Below are 17,099 nucleotides of genomic sequence, written 5' to 3'. Positions count from 1 at the left end.
GAATTGCTCCGTTGGGCACCTATTACTTAGAGCGCCGAAAGAAAAAACAATTGAATTCCCCCCTTTTGTTTCTCTTGTCTCAATGATATCAGCAGGTCCTAACGATTAACTAGGATGCATTTTCAGTACTGTTTGTTTAGCCCCCAAAATGACTGCCTCCAGTCCAGGGTGCAGATATAAATAAATAAAAGCCGCTTGTTAAGGTATAAATCTAAACACATACTCAATTAACCTCTCAACATGACCTTGTAGTTAACACATAGTTGTTTAATAAAAAAAAAAAAAGATAAAAAAGCACAGAAATCAACTGAAAGATTAATCCATATAAATTAGGTAAACAGAAAGTGACACTGGAACTTTTAAGAGCAGATATGTACAGTCAATTGAACAGTGTTTACCTTTCCACCAATAATAGTGTTAAAATTTCTTAAATTGATTGACTTGTTACTATACATTGCATTGATTGAACCTTTAACAGTTATAAAAAAAAAAGCATTTTCTCTAAAGTGTACACGTTTCAATATTTCAACCTCTGACATTCCAGACTCTTTATGGCCAACTTTCAGAAACGTGTGCAACACGCTAGGTGCTCTAGGCTTAGCAATGATGTTAAAATTGTGTTGTGCAAATCAAGTCAACTGTTCCCATTACAAAAAATTGTAAATGTCTCCAGCATGAGTGGGACCTGAAATCCATTGTTCTTACCTCTAACATATTACTTGTACAGATATAGTGTGGCTCACACAGTAGACAAGGGCATTTTTTTATGCAGAATATTGTGCTGGGCAAGGAATGTAGCTAAAGTATTAACATTTTGCTTTTTGACAAAGGGGAATTGCTTAAAGTTTTGTGCTAGGGTGTACAGATGACAGCTGGGAGGATGGAAAAGCGGACTGCGGATTGATAGCAGTTAAAGGATAAAGGTTGTTGTGTAATAGGTCACCGTAAGAAGATCCTACAGGGGCAGCTGAAGCCAAATGTCTGTACAGATGCTGGGAATTAGTGGAGTTAGTTAGATATTGTCTTTGCATCATCAAGGAATGAAGGGCTAAGGGTTGCATTAGTGGTGAAAGCACACTCTGGTTTTTCAAGTACTGCAGTTGATGAGAATAGACAGTAGGTATCCGCGTGCTTAGCCCACTACATAAACCTCCGGGGTAGATTCCAGGAAAGATTGGTGTTGAAAGTGGATACTTGTGGCTCTCCATCATACTACCAGGATGAATGTCATGCATTGATTTGCTGCTTTCACCCTCTTGACCAGTAAATGTCTCTTTCCCAGGCATCTCCTTTGGTACATTTAGAGGAGAGACAGCTCGTATTTTTTTCTCACAGATATGACTGTCCATATCATCTAGGTTTCTTTTCAAAGATCGTGAGGTCCCAAAATTTTGATGATTGGCTTTACCAATTGTGATTGGATGAACTGTGCCTTCCATCTTTCTTAAGTGATCAAGTCTTGAGTTATGAGTCTTAGCCGGCCTGTGCACAGATTCTGCATGTCTTTTTGATACCGATATAGTCATTGGTGAAACTCTACAGGCTTTTGGGTTACAGTCTATGCCCATCTTTTTGTTGTTTGGAACCTGAAAAGGGCTTTGATGAGTTTTGCTTTCTTGCTGTACCAAATGATGAGAGAGATTCATTCCTGCCATTTTTGCAGTGTGCTTGTGCATAGATTTAGGAAGGCTCAAGTCAGTTGGCTGGTCGTCCATGTTATCAGAGACATTCTGTTTTTCTTGTTGGTGCAATGAGTGATGGTAGTGAAGTTTCTCTTGGTGTTTGTGTGGAGTAGACACATTTTCAGTTTCTCTATACATTTCCCGAGCATGATATTTCAATGAATGTTCATTATGAAGATGGTGTTCTGTTTGCCTGTAAAGCCTGTGCAGATGAGGCGATGAGTAGAACTCGGCCAAGAAGCTGGGGACATTGGAGTGCTGTGCAGCTCTCTTATCGGCCATTTGCTCTTTGCATTCAAGCATACTGGACTTCAAGGAGTACGACTCAGCAAGGACATTCTGATGGTGCTTGGCAAAGTCGCAGCGGTAAGAATCCGTTTTGTTTAATGTGCTGCTTTTGTAAATGTCATTCATGTTCTTTTTGTCATCTGGAGTTTTTTGCTTAAAGCTTTGAACATGCTGTATCACAGAAGGTCTGTTGATCGCCACTGTTTCAGAGTTGGAGACCTGATGAGTGTGCACTAAGGGCATAGATATTTCTGTTTTGGAGTTTGATTTTTTTTTGCTAATTAAGGGTGGTGGGGAACCGTAAGGGGGGTAACTGCCAGTTTGTGAAGCCCCGCTGACCTGTGACAAAAGCTTCTTTTTTGCCAAAGGAGACATTATTCCTGGGTTTCCCCTTGAATAAAGCAGAGGTGTATAACTGAACGACGATTCTTCATTTGACGAGGATGAAGTATCCTTCTCTTTCAGCATGTCAAGTGTCTGCACCAAATACACTTTGGGATTCTGCTTTAGTGCATTCTGTAAAATGCTGCTGTCCAGAGGATTTTTCAGGTCCTCTGAGACCAGTGGGTCCATCTTTACAGTACAGTTTGCAATATAATCTGGAACATCTGGAATTTTTTCATCTTCCATGTGGATTTCATGCTGCAGTTGTACCTGAATGCTGGGAAACATATTATAATGTCCTTCACGTATGTCCCTTTCTGATGGGTCTGACAATTCTTGTTTGCTTTGCTCTTGTTTTATTATTGTTGAGTTTTCTATGAGCATTTGTGGTTGTTCATCTGCCGGACCGGAATTAATCTCTTTTATTACATGAGTGAGTGAGTCAGTGGGAATTGGTTCTGAGTGCATTTTATCTTCTTCTTTCACATGGCAAGTATTAGGAATGGACTCTTCCATTTCTTCTTTTTCCAGGGGTGAGGGCTGTCTGACTTCTGTCACTTCAGAGCAGTCTACAGATGGCTTGGTCTCCTCTGAGTCATATATGACAGATGCATTTTTCTCATCTACTTCCAGATGAGTCTCCTCTAATGAAACCTAAAAAACATAGATTGTTTTAGTGTTTTATCCTTTAAATAGACTCTTAATAGCAGACAAGATTCAAAGGAAATATCCACCTTTTAAATACAAATAGAGGTAGATGTACTAAGCCGTGGAGAGAGACAAAGTACCAACCAATCAGCTCCTGTCATTTTTCAAACACAGCCTGTAAAGTGACAGTTAGGAGCTGATTGGTTGGTACTTTAGTCTTCACCACTTTATCACTCTCGAGGGCTTAGTACATCTCCCCCATAGTATGTTTCAACAGTTAGAATCATTCTGCATTAACAACGGGCGGCAGTTTATGTACTATGGTAATTATGCCCATGGGCAGATTCAATGGGTCGTGAGGTTCCAGCACATGGCTGAGCCCATTTCAATGTATTAAAGCCTTGCTTATTTGTGCTTAGACTTCTATTGGCCACGAGTAAAAATAAGCAAGGCTTTCCTACCCTAATATCCCTTTAGGTCACGACAGAAACCTGTGGGTAATTGAATCTGCCCCAATGCTGTTGAAATAGCTTCCCTAATTACTGGAAACAACTGTAGACTGCGAGTTGGCAAGATTGTTGTACATTCTGCTTCACTCTGGTAAATGCAGGCTCACTGGTGCGTCGTTATAACCATTGATAGTGCTGGGACAGTCAATCAAAGTGTCATGGGACTGAACAGAAATCATATGGCTTAGTTCACAGTCTCTGGCACTAAGGGAGAATATATTAACAGCATGGAGAGGTAAGTGCTAATGGACATTATTGTAAATACCAGACTGTTACGGCCAGGTCGGTGTTTCTTATTGAACCCTTAAATCCTTAGATTAAATAAGGGTTTATTTATTTATAGGCATAAAAATTGAACATGCCCTGAAAATGAGAAGTCAGAAATCTGGCCCTGATTCAGAGCCGGAAGCTCTGACAGAGCGCTCGCTCTGAATCAGGGCGGTCTTTTTTTTTCTTTTTTTTTTAGAACGGCCTCCCGGCCACTCGCATAGCTGTGGATGACTACCCACAGCTATAGCGAGCGGCCAGGAAGATGGTCGCGGTGGTCAAGACCATCAGGCTTGCGATGAGACCCTTGTGGTAGGGTCTCATTGCCGCAAGCTCCAGAGAGCTTTCGGCTCAAACAGAGCCGAAAGCTCTCCCACTGACATCACTTGTGATGTCAGTTGGGCCGCCCCCTGACGGTAGGCATTCTCATGGGAACGCCTCCGTCTGGGCAGCCACCCCCCCGACCCGCCCACCAAAGGGGGCGTGCTGTCACTCAACATCGACAGCACGCCACCTTTGGTGCGAGACCCGGAGCAACGGCTTGCCCGTCGCTATCCGGGTCTCGGGCATGCGCACGACGGAGCCGGCTCCGTCGTGTACATGCGCTCTGGGCCACCATCGACCCGGATGTGAGCGCGCAGCGCTTGCGACCGGGTCTGAATCAGGCCTTCTGCCTCTACAATCACATCTGCAAATGTTTTTATAAAATAGTTCCCTGCGCTATGGAGCAAGTCACAGACTTTCTGGATTTACTATGCCTGTGTGTATAGATTTTTTTTTTTTTGAGGGGGGGACACTTAACTTTAACTAGCATATTTTATTTCACAATAGAAAGAATAGCTTATGTAAGAAAAAAATAAGATTTACACTGTAAATATCCCCAAGGATTTGTAAACAATTTCCGATAATCTTTTACTGGGATTGTTAACACTAAGTTAAGTCCACGTGTGTGAATAATTGTAAAGGAGTCGGAGGTATTTGTTCAGTCTGCATGGCTACCAATAATTTTTCCTTTTGATTTGAATCCATTTCATGTAGCTTATTTGATAACATCAATTCAGTGTTCACAATTCACTCCATTATGTTTTCTCGTAACCCTAACGACCTTAAGGGTCAGCGGCCTGTTCTATTTGTGATGCTTCCGGCTGAAAGTTGCGAACAATAGCTTATGTCATTCCCTTGTGAGGAACATTGTGTGAAATCTTATTATTTTCCTCTCTCTCTTGTTAGATAACAGGCATTGAGGTGACAAAGAAATATCTAAATGCTGTACTGCTGGTCATTACTTTAAGGTGACTATAAAGAGTCTAATGATTCAAGATTGTTTTGAAGCTGCCTGATCGTAGTGTTATCTGTATTTGAAATTCAATGGTTACAGGGTTTTATTGAAGTTCTATTCAGTGGAGTTTTTTTTTTTCCCTCTTCCAGTAATAACAGCTCTTTTCAACCAGAATACCATCATTAGTTGTTTAATAAGTATTGCTCTATCAGTGGTCTCTTGAGTGTATTCAATGACATGAAAATTCCAAACAGATGAGAAAAGTTAGCGATAGAGGGAGTGGAATTGAAGAATATTTGATTTTAAAAATCCCACCGTTTGTCTAACGTTCAATGACTGCCATCGTGAATTTTCAAAACGGCATACACTATGGGGCATATGTATCAAAGCTTGATGTGAGAAAAAATTGTGAGATATAGATCACCAACCAATCAGCTTCTAACTTACATTTTGCAGGCTGTGTTTAAGAAATGATAGTTTGGAGCTGATTGGTTGATGATATATATTTCACAATTTTATCTCACATCAAGCTTTGATACATATGCCCCTATATCAAATTGCCCAGCTTGTCCCAGAGTCCAATAAAGTTTTGATTTGGCTCTGAGTAGTACTAATGTATAGTCTGCAAGAAGGACATATCTGATTTAGCAAATGACAACCTCTCACCATTGGCAGACTGTCCCATGAATAAAATAAATACACTAAGTTGATTGAAAAGAAGATGGCGCTATGGAATATTTTGTAGTAACATCTGCTATAACAAATATGCAAAACCAAGGGAGGTCCTAATAAACCGGTCATATGTTCCTATTGCAGTTTTGTATATTTTATTTCCTGCAATCAGATTGTGTCGAACATTTTTATTTTAATACGTCGGTGGCACAATTGAAAGTGGAGATCAATAGAAAGGTATTTAAGTGCAAATTTTCATTTTTTTTAATCTGGAAAACAAATGTGCTTGTTGTTGTGCTACTTAACCTGAGACTGTTTATCCCAGATGCTCCCAGTTGTCACTATTTACTATACATCAGCAATAAATCCTCCATGTTTCTTTCAGAACTGAGTAGTCTAGTTAAAACTGACTTTTAAGCACATACAGACTTCAGAGGAAAGAATGCATGCACTTGTGACTTTATCGCTTACATCTGTATTGAGTGTTCTACAAACTAATTGTGCACCTGTGATAAGAAAACATCCTATGTGCAGGACAAACACTTTGCGATTCTCTCAGTGATGACGACTAGTCACAAACATGCATATAATATTCCTCCTTTCTAATAGGTATAACTCTGTTCAGTGACCTCACAATGGGCGGGATTTATCATGTATTGCATATATAGATCCTGCCCCTTATCACATGCATAAATGCATTTATTAATGCCATATGCATGATTACTTATGCCCGGGACAGCTCTTACATTAAGAGCTGTCCCTTTCAATGAGAAGACTTAAGGGTTTATGGGCTGCTACTAGGATAGTGCGACCAGTGCCATGGCACAGGGCAGGGGGCGCTGTTTGGGCCTGTGAATTTTCCTGTTTATTATCATTCTCACTTGTAGCTTCCGCTTCTTTTATCCCCAGCAGCTCCTGGTCTCCCCTATCTCTTCCCTGGCCCTCCCCCATGAAGCCATGCCCTTTTTCAGGTGCACTATGTTATGTCCCTATTTAAAAACTGGGGGGGGGGGGCACCAATGCTCTCTCTGGCACAGGGCACCAAAAAGTCTAGTTATGGCTCTGTTTATGACCCGGGAGTCCTATTGCACATGTGCAATTCAAGGAGCAGGGGAAAAGGTAGGGTTCCTTGGGGCTTCTATAGGCAACACCATTAGGCACAAGCTTTGGAAAGTTTTGCTTTTCAGAGCTTGATGCATATGGACACATCACAGCCCCAAATAATTCTGTGGGAACTGTTGTGCCGGTGGTCTGCAGCACTTATCTATAATATCTGCTAAGGCCCATTTTAATACAAATGAGGAACCATATGTTTGACTGTATTTTGGTGCCCAATGACAGTATGCCCAAGTGACAATAAAACAAAATATTTTTAATATTATAATCACTATCTTTCTGAGGGATGGGTACGGGATGCCAGCACTCGGGATCTCGGCGGTCAGAATCCAGATGCCGACATCCCGACAGGGATAGGATACAGACACCTGTCGGTTAGTATCCTAACCCTCTCCCTACCCCTAAACCTCCATGCTGCCTAAATCTAACCCCCCCAGGGCCTAAACCTAACTTCCCCCTCCCCGCACCCTAAACCTAACCCTCCCCCTAGTGCCTAACCCTAACCCTCCCCCTAGTGCCTAACCCTCCCCCTAACCACAGTACTTACCGTCGGGATGCCAGCGGTTGGGATGCGGCATTCCAGCACCAGCATCCTAACAGTTGGCATCCCAAATGTCAGTATTACGATCACATAACGTTTCTGATGTGGCCCCACACACCTAGCCCCAATACGCCATTCTGCGAGAGATTCCTAGCGCAGATATGCCATGATGAGTGGTGTAGCGTCTTTTTCACTTGAATGTACATGTTGGTCGCAATCAGATGTGACAAAACTGCTTCACAAGAGTTATTTTTATTGTTCATCTTTGGAGGTACAGATGTGTCCTCAAACACTATTGCTGCAGCCGTGCTATATATCCCTTCTAGGCTCGCCAAGTCAAGTGCTTGCGCTGAGCATCTGTTTAGCTTGAATGTGTGACTTAGTCGTAATCAGATGTTACAAAACATCTTCACGTGACTGCAGTGATTAAATTGATATGTGATACTTGTATACTGTATCTGTAAGCGACGGAGTCTGAATCTGTATATGAAGCACAACGGAACCTGAGGAGAAAGAAAGCCGCAGCCTCTGCATCGTAGAACTTCGTATACAGATTCAGTCTCAGTCACACCCAGATATACAAGTGTTGAATATCAAATTAATCAGTGCAGTATCGTGAAGCAGTTTTGTCGCATCCGATTGGGTCATGGCCACATTAGAGTGAAAAAGACACGAAAGAAGATGCTCAGCGCAGGCAGAGTTGCACAGGACCTGGCGCATTGAGAAGGGATATAGTGAATAGTTTATGAGGACACATCTGTAACTCCAAAGATAAACAATAAAAATAACTCCTATCTTGTTAGTAATAGTTTTGCCGGTTTCCTATAGGTTGCAATATTATAGATTACTGATCTCGTTTTTTTTTTATCCTTTTTGTTTTTGGTGGTGGCTAACTGTGTGACCTGGTCCCGACTTTACACAGTAGCAATGTAAGTCTGATCAGCATACACAGATCTCATTAACAAGGGCACAATGTCACAGTGGTTAGCGTTGCTGTCTTAGAGCACTCAGGTCATGAGTTTGATTTTTGATCAGTGTCTGATTTTTGTGGAATATGTATATGTTTCTGTGGGTGTGTGTCACACTTGCACACCCTCCTGGCAGGGAGGCTGCCGAAAATCGGGTAGTGCTCCCAGCCACCTGGAAAACTGGGCAATTCTCCCAGAGGCTGGAGCCCACTGGCTGAAGTAGCCCACTTCCCAAGTGAAGTCGGCGGTACAGGCAGATGATACAATTCGCATTGAATCGCGGCATCATGGCTCCACCCCCCACTTCACAATGTCTGTAATCACGGAGTCTAGCCACCGGGCCTCATGCCACCCCTTACCCCCTCCGCACTACCGACCTTGTAACCTCCCTGCACCCCTGGGAAAGTAGTTCTCCCGCATTCTACCCCCTTCTTAGTGAAGTGGGAAGAATGGGGAACATTTTCTTGCAGATTGGCGTGTCCGTGAGAAGGGGTTGGGACCTAAAGACTTAATTCTATGAGAATCGCGTCATTTGGCCCTGCCCCCTTAGTGAAATATGCCGGATTCATGGTATTTAAACTCGAGGGGTGGGGCTTAATGACACGTATCATCTGGCTCCGCCCCCAATGCCATCCACCTGCATCTCCTCTCCGGGCAACTCCTACAGAGGAAACACTCAAAGTATGGGGTGTGTGTGCACATGTCGGAGACTGGTGTGAATGACAAATATTATCTGTACAGCACTGCCTAATTGGTGGCGCTATAAAATAAATGATAATATAATAATAAACCAGATCAAAGAATGACTCTTAATACAATTTGGTACCATGTTTTGTAAAATGCAATTTTGGTACACAATTCATTACAGGGGGGAGGGGGCTTTTTCAAAAATTATATGTACTATTATATGATGCACTGTAGGTCGTCTAATAAATGAGCAATATCTCTCCAGACCGCAACAATAGTGTAGTATACTACAGTAAGAATAGACAATAAAAAAGCAAATTAATTTGTCTATTTAAAAATCCTATGTAATTGTACATAAACATTAATTTGTATTACTGGTCTTCATTTATATGTCATGTACACTGAACAGCCAGTACAGCCTACACAATCTCACTATGTGAGCATACACAGCTAATAATTATGTCCGATAATAAGTCCACAATAGGTTGCACAATTTCAAACGTTTCTTCACCTTTCTATGAACACAAAACTAAATTCAATGCACATTGTTTTCCTGTACAAAATTGCATTACCCTTTCTAACCTGTATTCTTCATTGACAATGTATGAAGAGTATTTTGCTGTGCACTGTTAAACTGTAATGCTATTATTCATAAATGTACATTATGTAGCACACAAACACCATACCATGAAATGTCATTTTCTGTTAAACATAATGACTAGAGAAAAATGAATTCCAATAAAACAATAATCCTGATTGTCTCTTAAAGTTTGAGTGTTACGCTACTTAAAATACTACAGATCTATGTTAAAAGTAATTCCACAGCAATGATTCTTATAATCTATTTTATTGCATTTTCTATTGAACACATTATAAATTAAAAATAAAAAACTCAGCAGTCCCAAGCATAGAATCATTTCATGACCCACAAACAGAACTGTAACAGAATTCCAGTGAAAATGGGAATTTATTTTGCATTGGAAAATCTGAGTGAATTACATGCAATTAGCTATGCCCATTGATTACTGAGGTTTTGTGTTTGAGTGTATATTCAAATAATATTATATTCTATTGTTGACTTTTTCACAGTTGTGCCCTTAGAATAGGGAAATAACGGACAGTGTTTGGGAAGACAATGGTGCAGCCTGCTAATTTTCCCAATTGGGAATGTTGGAAGCTTTGGTGGCATCTATACTCGTAGTTCCTTTTCTGTGTTCATGCAAAAATCAACATTTTATACAACTTCCAAGGATTTTAGGAAATTTGATTTTAATCTCCCCCAAAGTACAGTGGTGGAGCAATTGATGCAGGATTCATTTATAAAGAGACCAGAAGATACATGGATATGAATATATAATGTCAAATAAAAAGAATAATACGTATATTAATGAAGTTTGGTATACTCTAGAATCAGATTAATGCATGGCGAAATGTCCACTTCAACAATCATATTATAAAGTTATTTAATGAAATAGGTCTTGAAGAAATCACAAGTTACCTCGGTATCCTCAGCCTTTACCAATCCATCCTTCTCTTTCCTCGCCTTCTGGCCTTCATGCTTAGGGCGCTTCGTACTGCACAGTTTTGTCTTTATCTCCACCTCTGGGGAATTGGTATCTGGTTTCCGTGGCTTCACTGGAGGTAGCGGTTTGTCCTCCTCTCCTTTGATAAACCTTTCATAGGGCAGGATTAATCTAAACGGTTAAGAAAAACAAATCAGTTGCTCAATTTCAAATGCATTTTCCAGGGTAATTGAACACGCACTTTAAAATACTTTCACATCCTGATGTCATTTCGTGGGATTTATTTGTCAGCTTTTCTATGCATAAAGAAAGCAATATTATCTGTGTCATAATTGTCTTTTGAGAACCACATTCAAAAGACCAAATATTTTCTCGGCAAGAATTGTTTTTTTACATTCCCATGAAGCATAGCAGAGGCTGCGGATCTGTGGGATGATCCAATAGTCATGTGCATAGATCCTATCAATTCGCCAAGAACCAGCACCTTTTGTGAACAGTAACATAGCATTGGTGGTGCAGATGCCTACACTGTGTGTACTATAGTGCAGCTCATATTTTCTCTTTTCCTTATGTAAGTTGAATGTAGTCACCATGATAGGTAAGGTGAAGTTCAATACCATACAAATGGGGAGATTTAATAAAGCTTGGAGAGAGATAAAATTGGAGATAAATAGCACCAACCAATCAGCTCCTAACTGTCTTTTTTCAAACACAGCCCGTAAAGTGACAGTTAGGAGCTGATTGGTTGGTGCTATTTATCTCCAATTTTATCTCTTTCCAAGCTTTATTAAATCTCCCCCAAAGTTATGTATATATCAGCACAATGGGGGAATTCAATTAGCTGCTACTATAGGTGCTTGGGTGCTTACGCAGCTTGTGTGCCCGAGGCTATTCACATGGCATAGCAGTGGTTAAGACATCTTAAACCTGGTTTCTATACTGATCAATGCTTGCAAGCTGACAAGATGCAAGAAGAAATTAATGAGGGTGTCTCTATCGTAATGGCCAGTTAGAGTGTAAGCTCATAAAGCCAGAACCTAGCACTTACTATACATACACATTGGGGTAATTTAAATTAACTACAGTATTTCATAAACATTTATTTATTAATTAACATTTATCTATATATCCCCAGCATATTTCTTTGTACTTTACAATTGGTAACAGAACAGTAATAACAAAAGACTGGGTAATAAGAGTCAGAGAGGTTCGAGGGCCCTGCTCGTAAGCTTACAAAATAATTATACTTTTGGAGCCTATGTTGCCATTAACATATTTTGTGGATGGTAAAATATGCATTATTGATTAAACCTCTCTGTAGTTTATTTACTTAGATAAATAACGCCTATAACAAACTGTTGGTTTGTGATGGTTATGTCATGGGATTTAAATTAGAATTTTATTTAATAAAAAGTTAATACCTGGCTTTAAAACAAAGAAAAATAAAAAATCTTTTGTAAAATCCCCTGAAAACCATAGTTTATAACAGCACCATTAGAAAATAATAAACTTAGTGTGATTTTAAAAACACTACTTGGTGGCACTCCTTAACCAAATAATATTAGGCAGATACATGTTTTGAAACCTATGTAGAATTATTTATCATTACTTTTCTAATCCATAAAAACAAAAACTGTTATGTCTGACAAGAGACATGGGGCATATTAACTAAAGTGCGGGTTTATAGAAGTAGAGGTGTTGCCTGTAGCAACTAATCAGGTTCTAGCTATTATCTTCTAGAAGGTACTAGACAAATGATAATTAGAATCTGATTGGTTGCTATGGGCAACATCTCCACTTCTAAAAAGCCACACTTAGGTAAATATATCCCATGGTCTCTTGCGCCCAAACATGAGCAATTTCAAACATTAAAACTTTTAAATCACAATTATTATTTTTTTTTTCAGGACAAAAGCACCTCCAATTTCTGTACAACAAAAAAAGAAACATCAAACAATGTACTTTTTAATAATCTGTTTTCCAGTCATAGCTTAGCTTTGAACTTAAAAGGAGAACTTAACCGTGTTATAATTAGAAGAGATGGATTATATTACAATCTTGGTTTCAACTTCAATGATGAACTTTTTTTTTTCTCTACCCTTCCTCCAAATGCATTGGGCGTGATTAATGAGTCCCTGTCGGATTATTGCACAACTCAGCAACTTCAAAATATGGGGACTATTACAGAGAATATTTTGTTATTTTAAAGACAGATTAATTTAGTGGAACCCTATGTTTGTTTACATATAGCAGTTTTCTATGGAAGTTTGATTTTACTCGGAGAGACAATTGTTTTTTTTTTTTTTCAATCGTAGTGTAAGTGTTGAATAGCACAGCACTTTAATGCTTCAAAAATAATGCTAAATTCAGAGTGTTTTGATTTGTAAAGACAGTACTCCATAGGAACGCCACAAATGTGACAAAATATGATCTTAGAATACCGTGTGCTGGAAATAAAATTCATCTACAGCATTGCTCTGACATCGTATGGGCAAAAAAAAAACATGAATAATGTTCTGAAGCCCAAGGATTGGCAGTCAGCCAGTAATGAAGCTGAACGGAGCCCATGGGGAATATTCATCCTCAGATCCCATTACAAACTGAGTTTAAACATGTTACAGCTGCTGAAACTGTAAACTGTTCCCTCAATGAGGACTTACCAAAATAATATATGGCTGCCAAATACCTGCCTCCTGCTGTAATATTACAGTTAATGTTTACATAATAAAGAGAGGTGGGGGGGGATTCAGAATGTGGCAGAAGGATAGCAATATTGTAATCTAAGGGACCAATTTCAAGTATGGGTGAATACAGGACTGATGCATGCGTTGTAATAACAGAGGTGAATGCATGTAACAGGTATTAGGACGTCATTTGGTGGCCATTGAGTATTCCCTTTCAATAACTGCCTCCTAAAAACATGTAGTCCTTTTTCCTTTGCCCACCGTGGACCAGTAATCTCTGTAACCTTCTCTGTGGCCGACCGTGATTATATTATTTCAGTGTGCAAGGTACACGTACCTGAAAATTGCTAAACTGATTTGATCTTAACAGGGATTAGGTAAAAATTGTGTATTTTGAGAAAATTCTGGAAAAAAATGACACCGGGGACATTTCCGATCTTCAGTGACTATTCCCGTTTGGTTTTGAACAACCTATACAGCTGATGGAAAATCAGGACTTGGGTGGTGGTAGAGTATTTATTTTGTATTACTATGCTTGGTTTACAAAGACAATGGTACAACCACATTTGACAGATGCTTTGTTCAAAACAGTTATCACTCAGTAATGCTACACCGCATTCTGATTTTCAGAATAGTGTGCAGGGGTGGAGATGTTCTATTTCTACCTATAGGTGATACATGACCTAACTCCTATTTAGAAATGTACAGCTTCTGAGATCTATTCTTCATCTCTGATTGAGCCCCATTATGACATAAAAGGGCAACCACTTAAAAATACTGACTACATCCAAGTAATAGAACCTAATCTATCTAAGCTACGCTGGTGATGTTTTGGAGACTAACAACTATTAATAATGTTTTGTATGGCATTAGCTGCTGTGGTGATGAAGTGAAGGACCACAGGAGCAGAGGTCACTGCTCCCAGGCAGGAGACCCTTTGGTCATTGAGATCTTCTATTTCATGCGTTACGTACTTGTAGACGAAAAACAAAAATAAAAATCTGTAACCATAATCTGTTGTCTCTGTTTGAAAATAAATATTTTAGGAACAAAATAGCTCAGTTACTGTACATTATAATCAAAATGCATTGCAGGATGATGACCATTGGGTATATTGAGTAGAACATTTTCGGGCTCATTACGGTTTCTAAATGATAGCATCACGCAAGGATATACTTCGCCCTGTTCATCCTTCTAAATGTTTAAATTCCATTGTAATGCAAGTGGATTGTGCAATCCTCATTATCAGCTTAATAGGATAACTCAACTTAATGTGCATTTTCATCTCCTGGAATTCCTTTTCAATATTTCCATGCATGTATTTCATCAGGAAAATATTCAACTACTCCTCTATATTAAATAATGATAGCGGTTACTGACCCTGCAGTAATGTGTATTGAGCACACTCTGCTACAATTCAGAAAGTAAGCTCATTCAGATTATGAAACATTTATGAATTGTGCAGCCGCATATAGTCATTTCTCATTGAGATAACTGTCCCTTTGCACCATTATTTAGCTGCCTGCAAATAGGAGTCCTTCTACCACATTCTACCAAACACGGAACAGTTCATGAAGCATAAAAACATTTTCATTTTGAGATTTTTTGTCTTTCTTTTTTTTTTTTCACTGAGCTCAGCAGTTGGCAGCAAGACAGCAGCAGAAATACATTTCACACAGCTGGTCAAAGGCCTAGAGCCAAAAGCTGGAAATGTGGAATTAAATGTTTCTTGTATCTAAAGAGAGCCATGACTAAGGTAAAACTGTATGAAAACACAAGACTTCCATTTTTAAATTCAGTATGTTTAATGCAGAGGTATTACAGAATACGGTTTTTAACAAACATTCTGTATTTATAGTATTAAAAAAAAAAACAATATCTGCATAAGTATTTTATAATGGCAATCCCAAGAATTCTTCTTAAGGGACTTCTGAGACTCCCAGCAGTTAGAAATGTGCCCTGCTGTGACATCACAACTGTAACTGCGATATTCTAGATCTACTGTACATCAAGCTTTGTACACAATGCTGCAGCAGTAAACTGTATGGTCTTTGAATCAAGTCCACGAAGAGCTAACATTTGTACAGAAGGTAACAGAATGGAAGAGCCGCATAGTCCTAAGGGGTCTATGTACTAAGCCTTGGAGAGAGATAAAGTACCAACCAATCAGCTCCTGTCACTTTAAAGGCTGTGTTTGAAAAATAACAGGAGCTGATTGGTTGGTACTTTAGGGTTTATTTACCAAACTTTGGATGGAGATAAAGTGAATTCTGATAAAGTACCAACCAACCAGCTCCTGTCATTTTTCAAATACAGCCTTTGATATGGCAGTTAGGAGCTGATTGGCTGGTACTTTATCTCCATCCAAGGGTAAATAGACCCTTTTATCTCTCTCCAAGGCTTTGTACATACAGTAGACCTCTAACTCTGCATAACAAGGTAAATTATCCCTAGGAACCAAACTGAGCAAGATTACTTCACAGTGTTCCAGGCAGTGCTGTGTCTTGCAAGCCAAACAGTTTCCTTTAAAACAACTCCAATCTACAAGCACCACCAACAGGTTAGGTTTTCAGGATTTCTTGAGTCCTCCACAGATGAATTCATCTATTTTGCAAGGCCAGTTATTATGGTGCATATTTCCACACACAGAAATCCTGAAAACATGACCTGTTGATGGAACTTGAAAATTGCTGCTGAGAGCCCCTGTTTCAAAGGATAACGCCACCCAAAACAAAGTTATCAGCACCTCTCTCTGAAGGAAATTAGTTCTTTAAATTGTTTTTAGGGTGCAGTACCTATAATTACCAATAGAGGCAATGTTATCCACAGCTATTTGTGATGAGCTCATTGCCTTTAATTTCTTGACAATTCGAATACCGGGGGTATTTAACATGCGGCCCTTCAGCTGCTATGGAACTACACATCGCCGCATACCCTGCCACAGTTTTAGTATTGCCTAATAGCGAAACTATGGCAGGGCATGCTAACGTGTGTGCCATAGACTAGCACAACATTTGAAATAGTATAAGAAGTGGCCAATAGCAAAATAAAATTAAATAACGTAACTATTAATAGTCTTTGTTTATAAAAAAATAAATATACTGGGTATATACACATTCACAGGCATGTTTTAATCAAGTAGGATTTCGCCTTTAAATGTCATATACTCCACATTCATTGCTGTTTTCTCAGATTAACACAGTATATTTTTCCATTACTAATACAAAACATACATATTTACTGTGCTGCTCGAGGGAGTACAAGGAATTCTATAACGCTATGAACAATAGACATTTCAGAAAGGTCTCTGCAATTTTCTCTAAAAGTTTTTTTTATTTCTTCAGCCATCCTAGTAATAGTACAACACAAATGCCCAAAGGATGTGATCTTATCATTTGATTATGAGAGAGGTAGCATTTTCTGGTAGCTCTAAGAGCAATTCTTAATGGATTTCTGGTATTTTGATGCTGCAACACTAAAGAATCAGCAGAGGTCATTGCAAAGTAAACTGACTTTTCTCCCCATATGTTTAGCAATATATGAATAATAGGATGGTAAAACAGTTTAGTGGCACTAGTAAATATACTGTACCCTTATTTGATAGACTGAGAGGACTAAAAAAAAAAAACTATAAAATAGCAACACTGGATCATATGACCCATTTTAAATTTATTGAGCAGAATCAAATCTATTTGGACTGTGTTATTTATTATACCATCTTGCTGTGTTGTCATTTTATGTATTATTTTAGCATTCTGCAGCACTGGCAGAGCATCTGTGGTGTGCCATTTTGTTCTCAGGTATGTGACAAACTAAGAGGAATATGTACTAAGCCTAGGTTCCCTCTTTAC

The 17,099-nt window shown here is 39.2% G+C and overlaps 1 protein-coding gene across 2 annotated transcripts in view; it reads right to left on the bottom strand.

Moving 5' to 3' along the window:
• Positions 1-274: 274 nt before the first annotated feature.
• ARID5B (AT-rich interaction domain 5B) overlaps positions 275-17,099 on the bottom strand; it is a 273,311-nt gene continuing 256,486 nt past the window's right edge. The window contains exons 9-10 of one of the 2 annotated variants that reach the window (XM_088450475.1): positions 10,540-10,735; positions 275-3,008 (exon numbers count right to left, since the gene is read on the bottom strand). In XM_088450475.1, coding sequence (XP_088306601.1) covers positions 840-3,008; positions 10,540-10,735 — 2,365 coding nt within the window. In that variant the 3' untranslated portion in view covers positions 275-839. The remainder of the gene's footprint in view (positions 3,009-10,539; positions 10,736-17,099) is intronic. The other variant, XM_088450476.1, reaches the window with a different exon arrangement.

The sequence above is a fragment of the Taudactylus pleione genome, unplaced genomic scaffold (assembly GCF_031769625.1).
Source record: "Taudactylus pleione unplaced genomic scaffold, aTauple2 ptg000518l, whole genome shotgun sequence".
Taxonomy (NCBI): Eukaryota; Metazoa; Chordata; class Amphibia; order Anura; family Myobatrachidae; genus Taudactylus; species Taudactylus pleione.
This window is presented reverse-complemented; position numbering and strand designations above follow the sequence as displayed.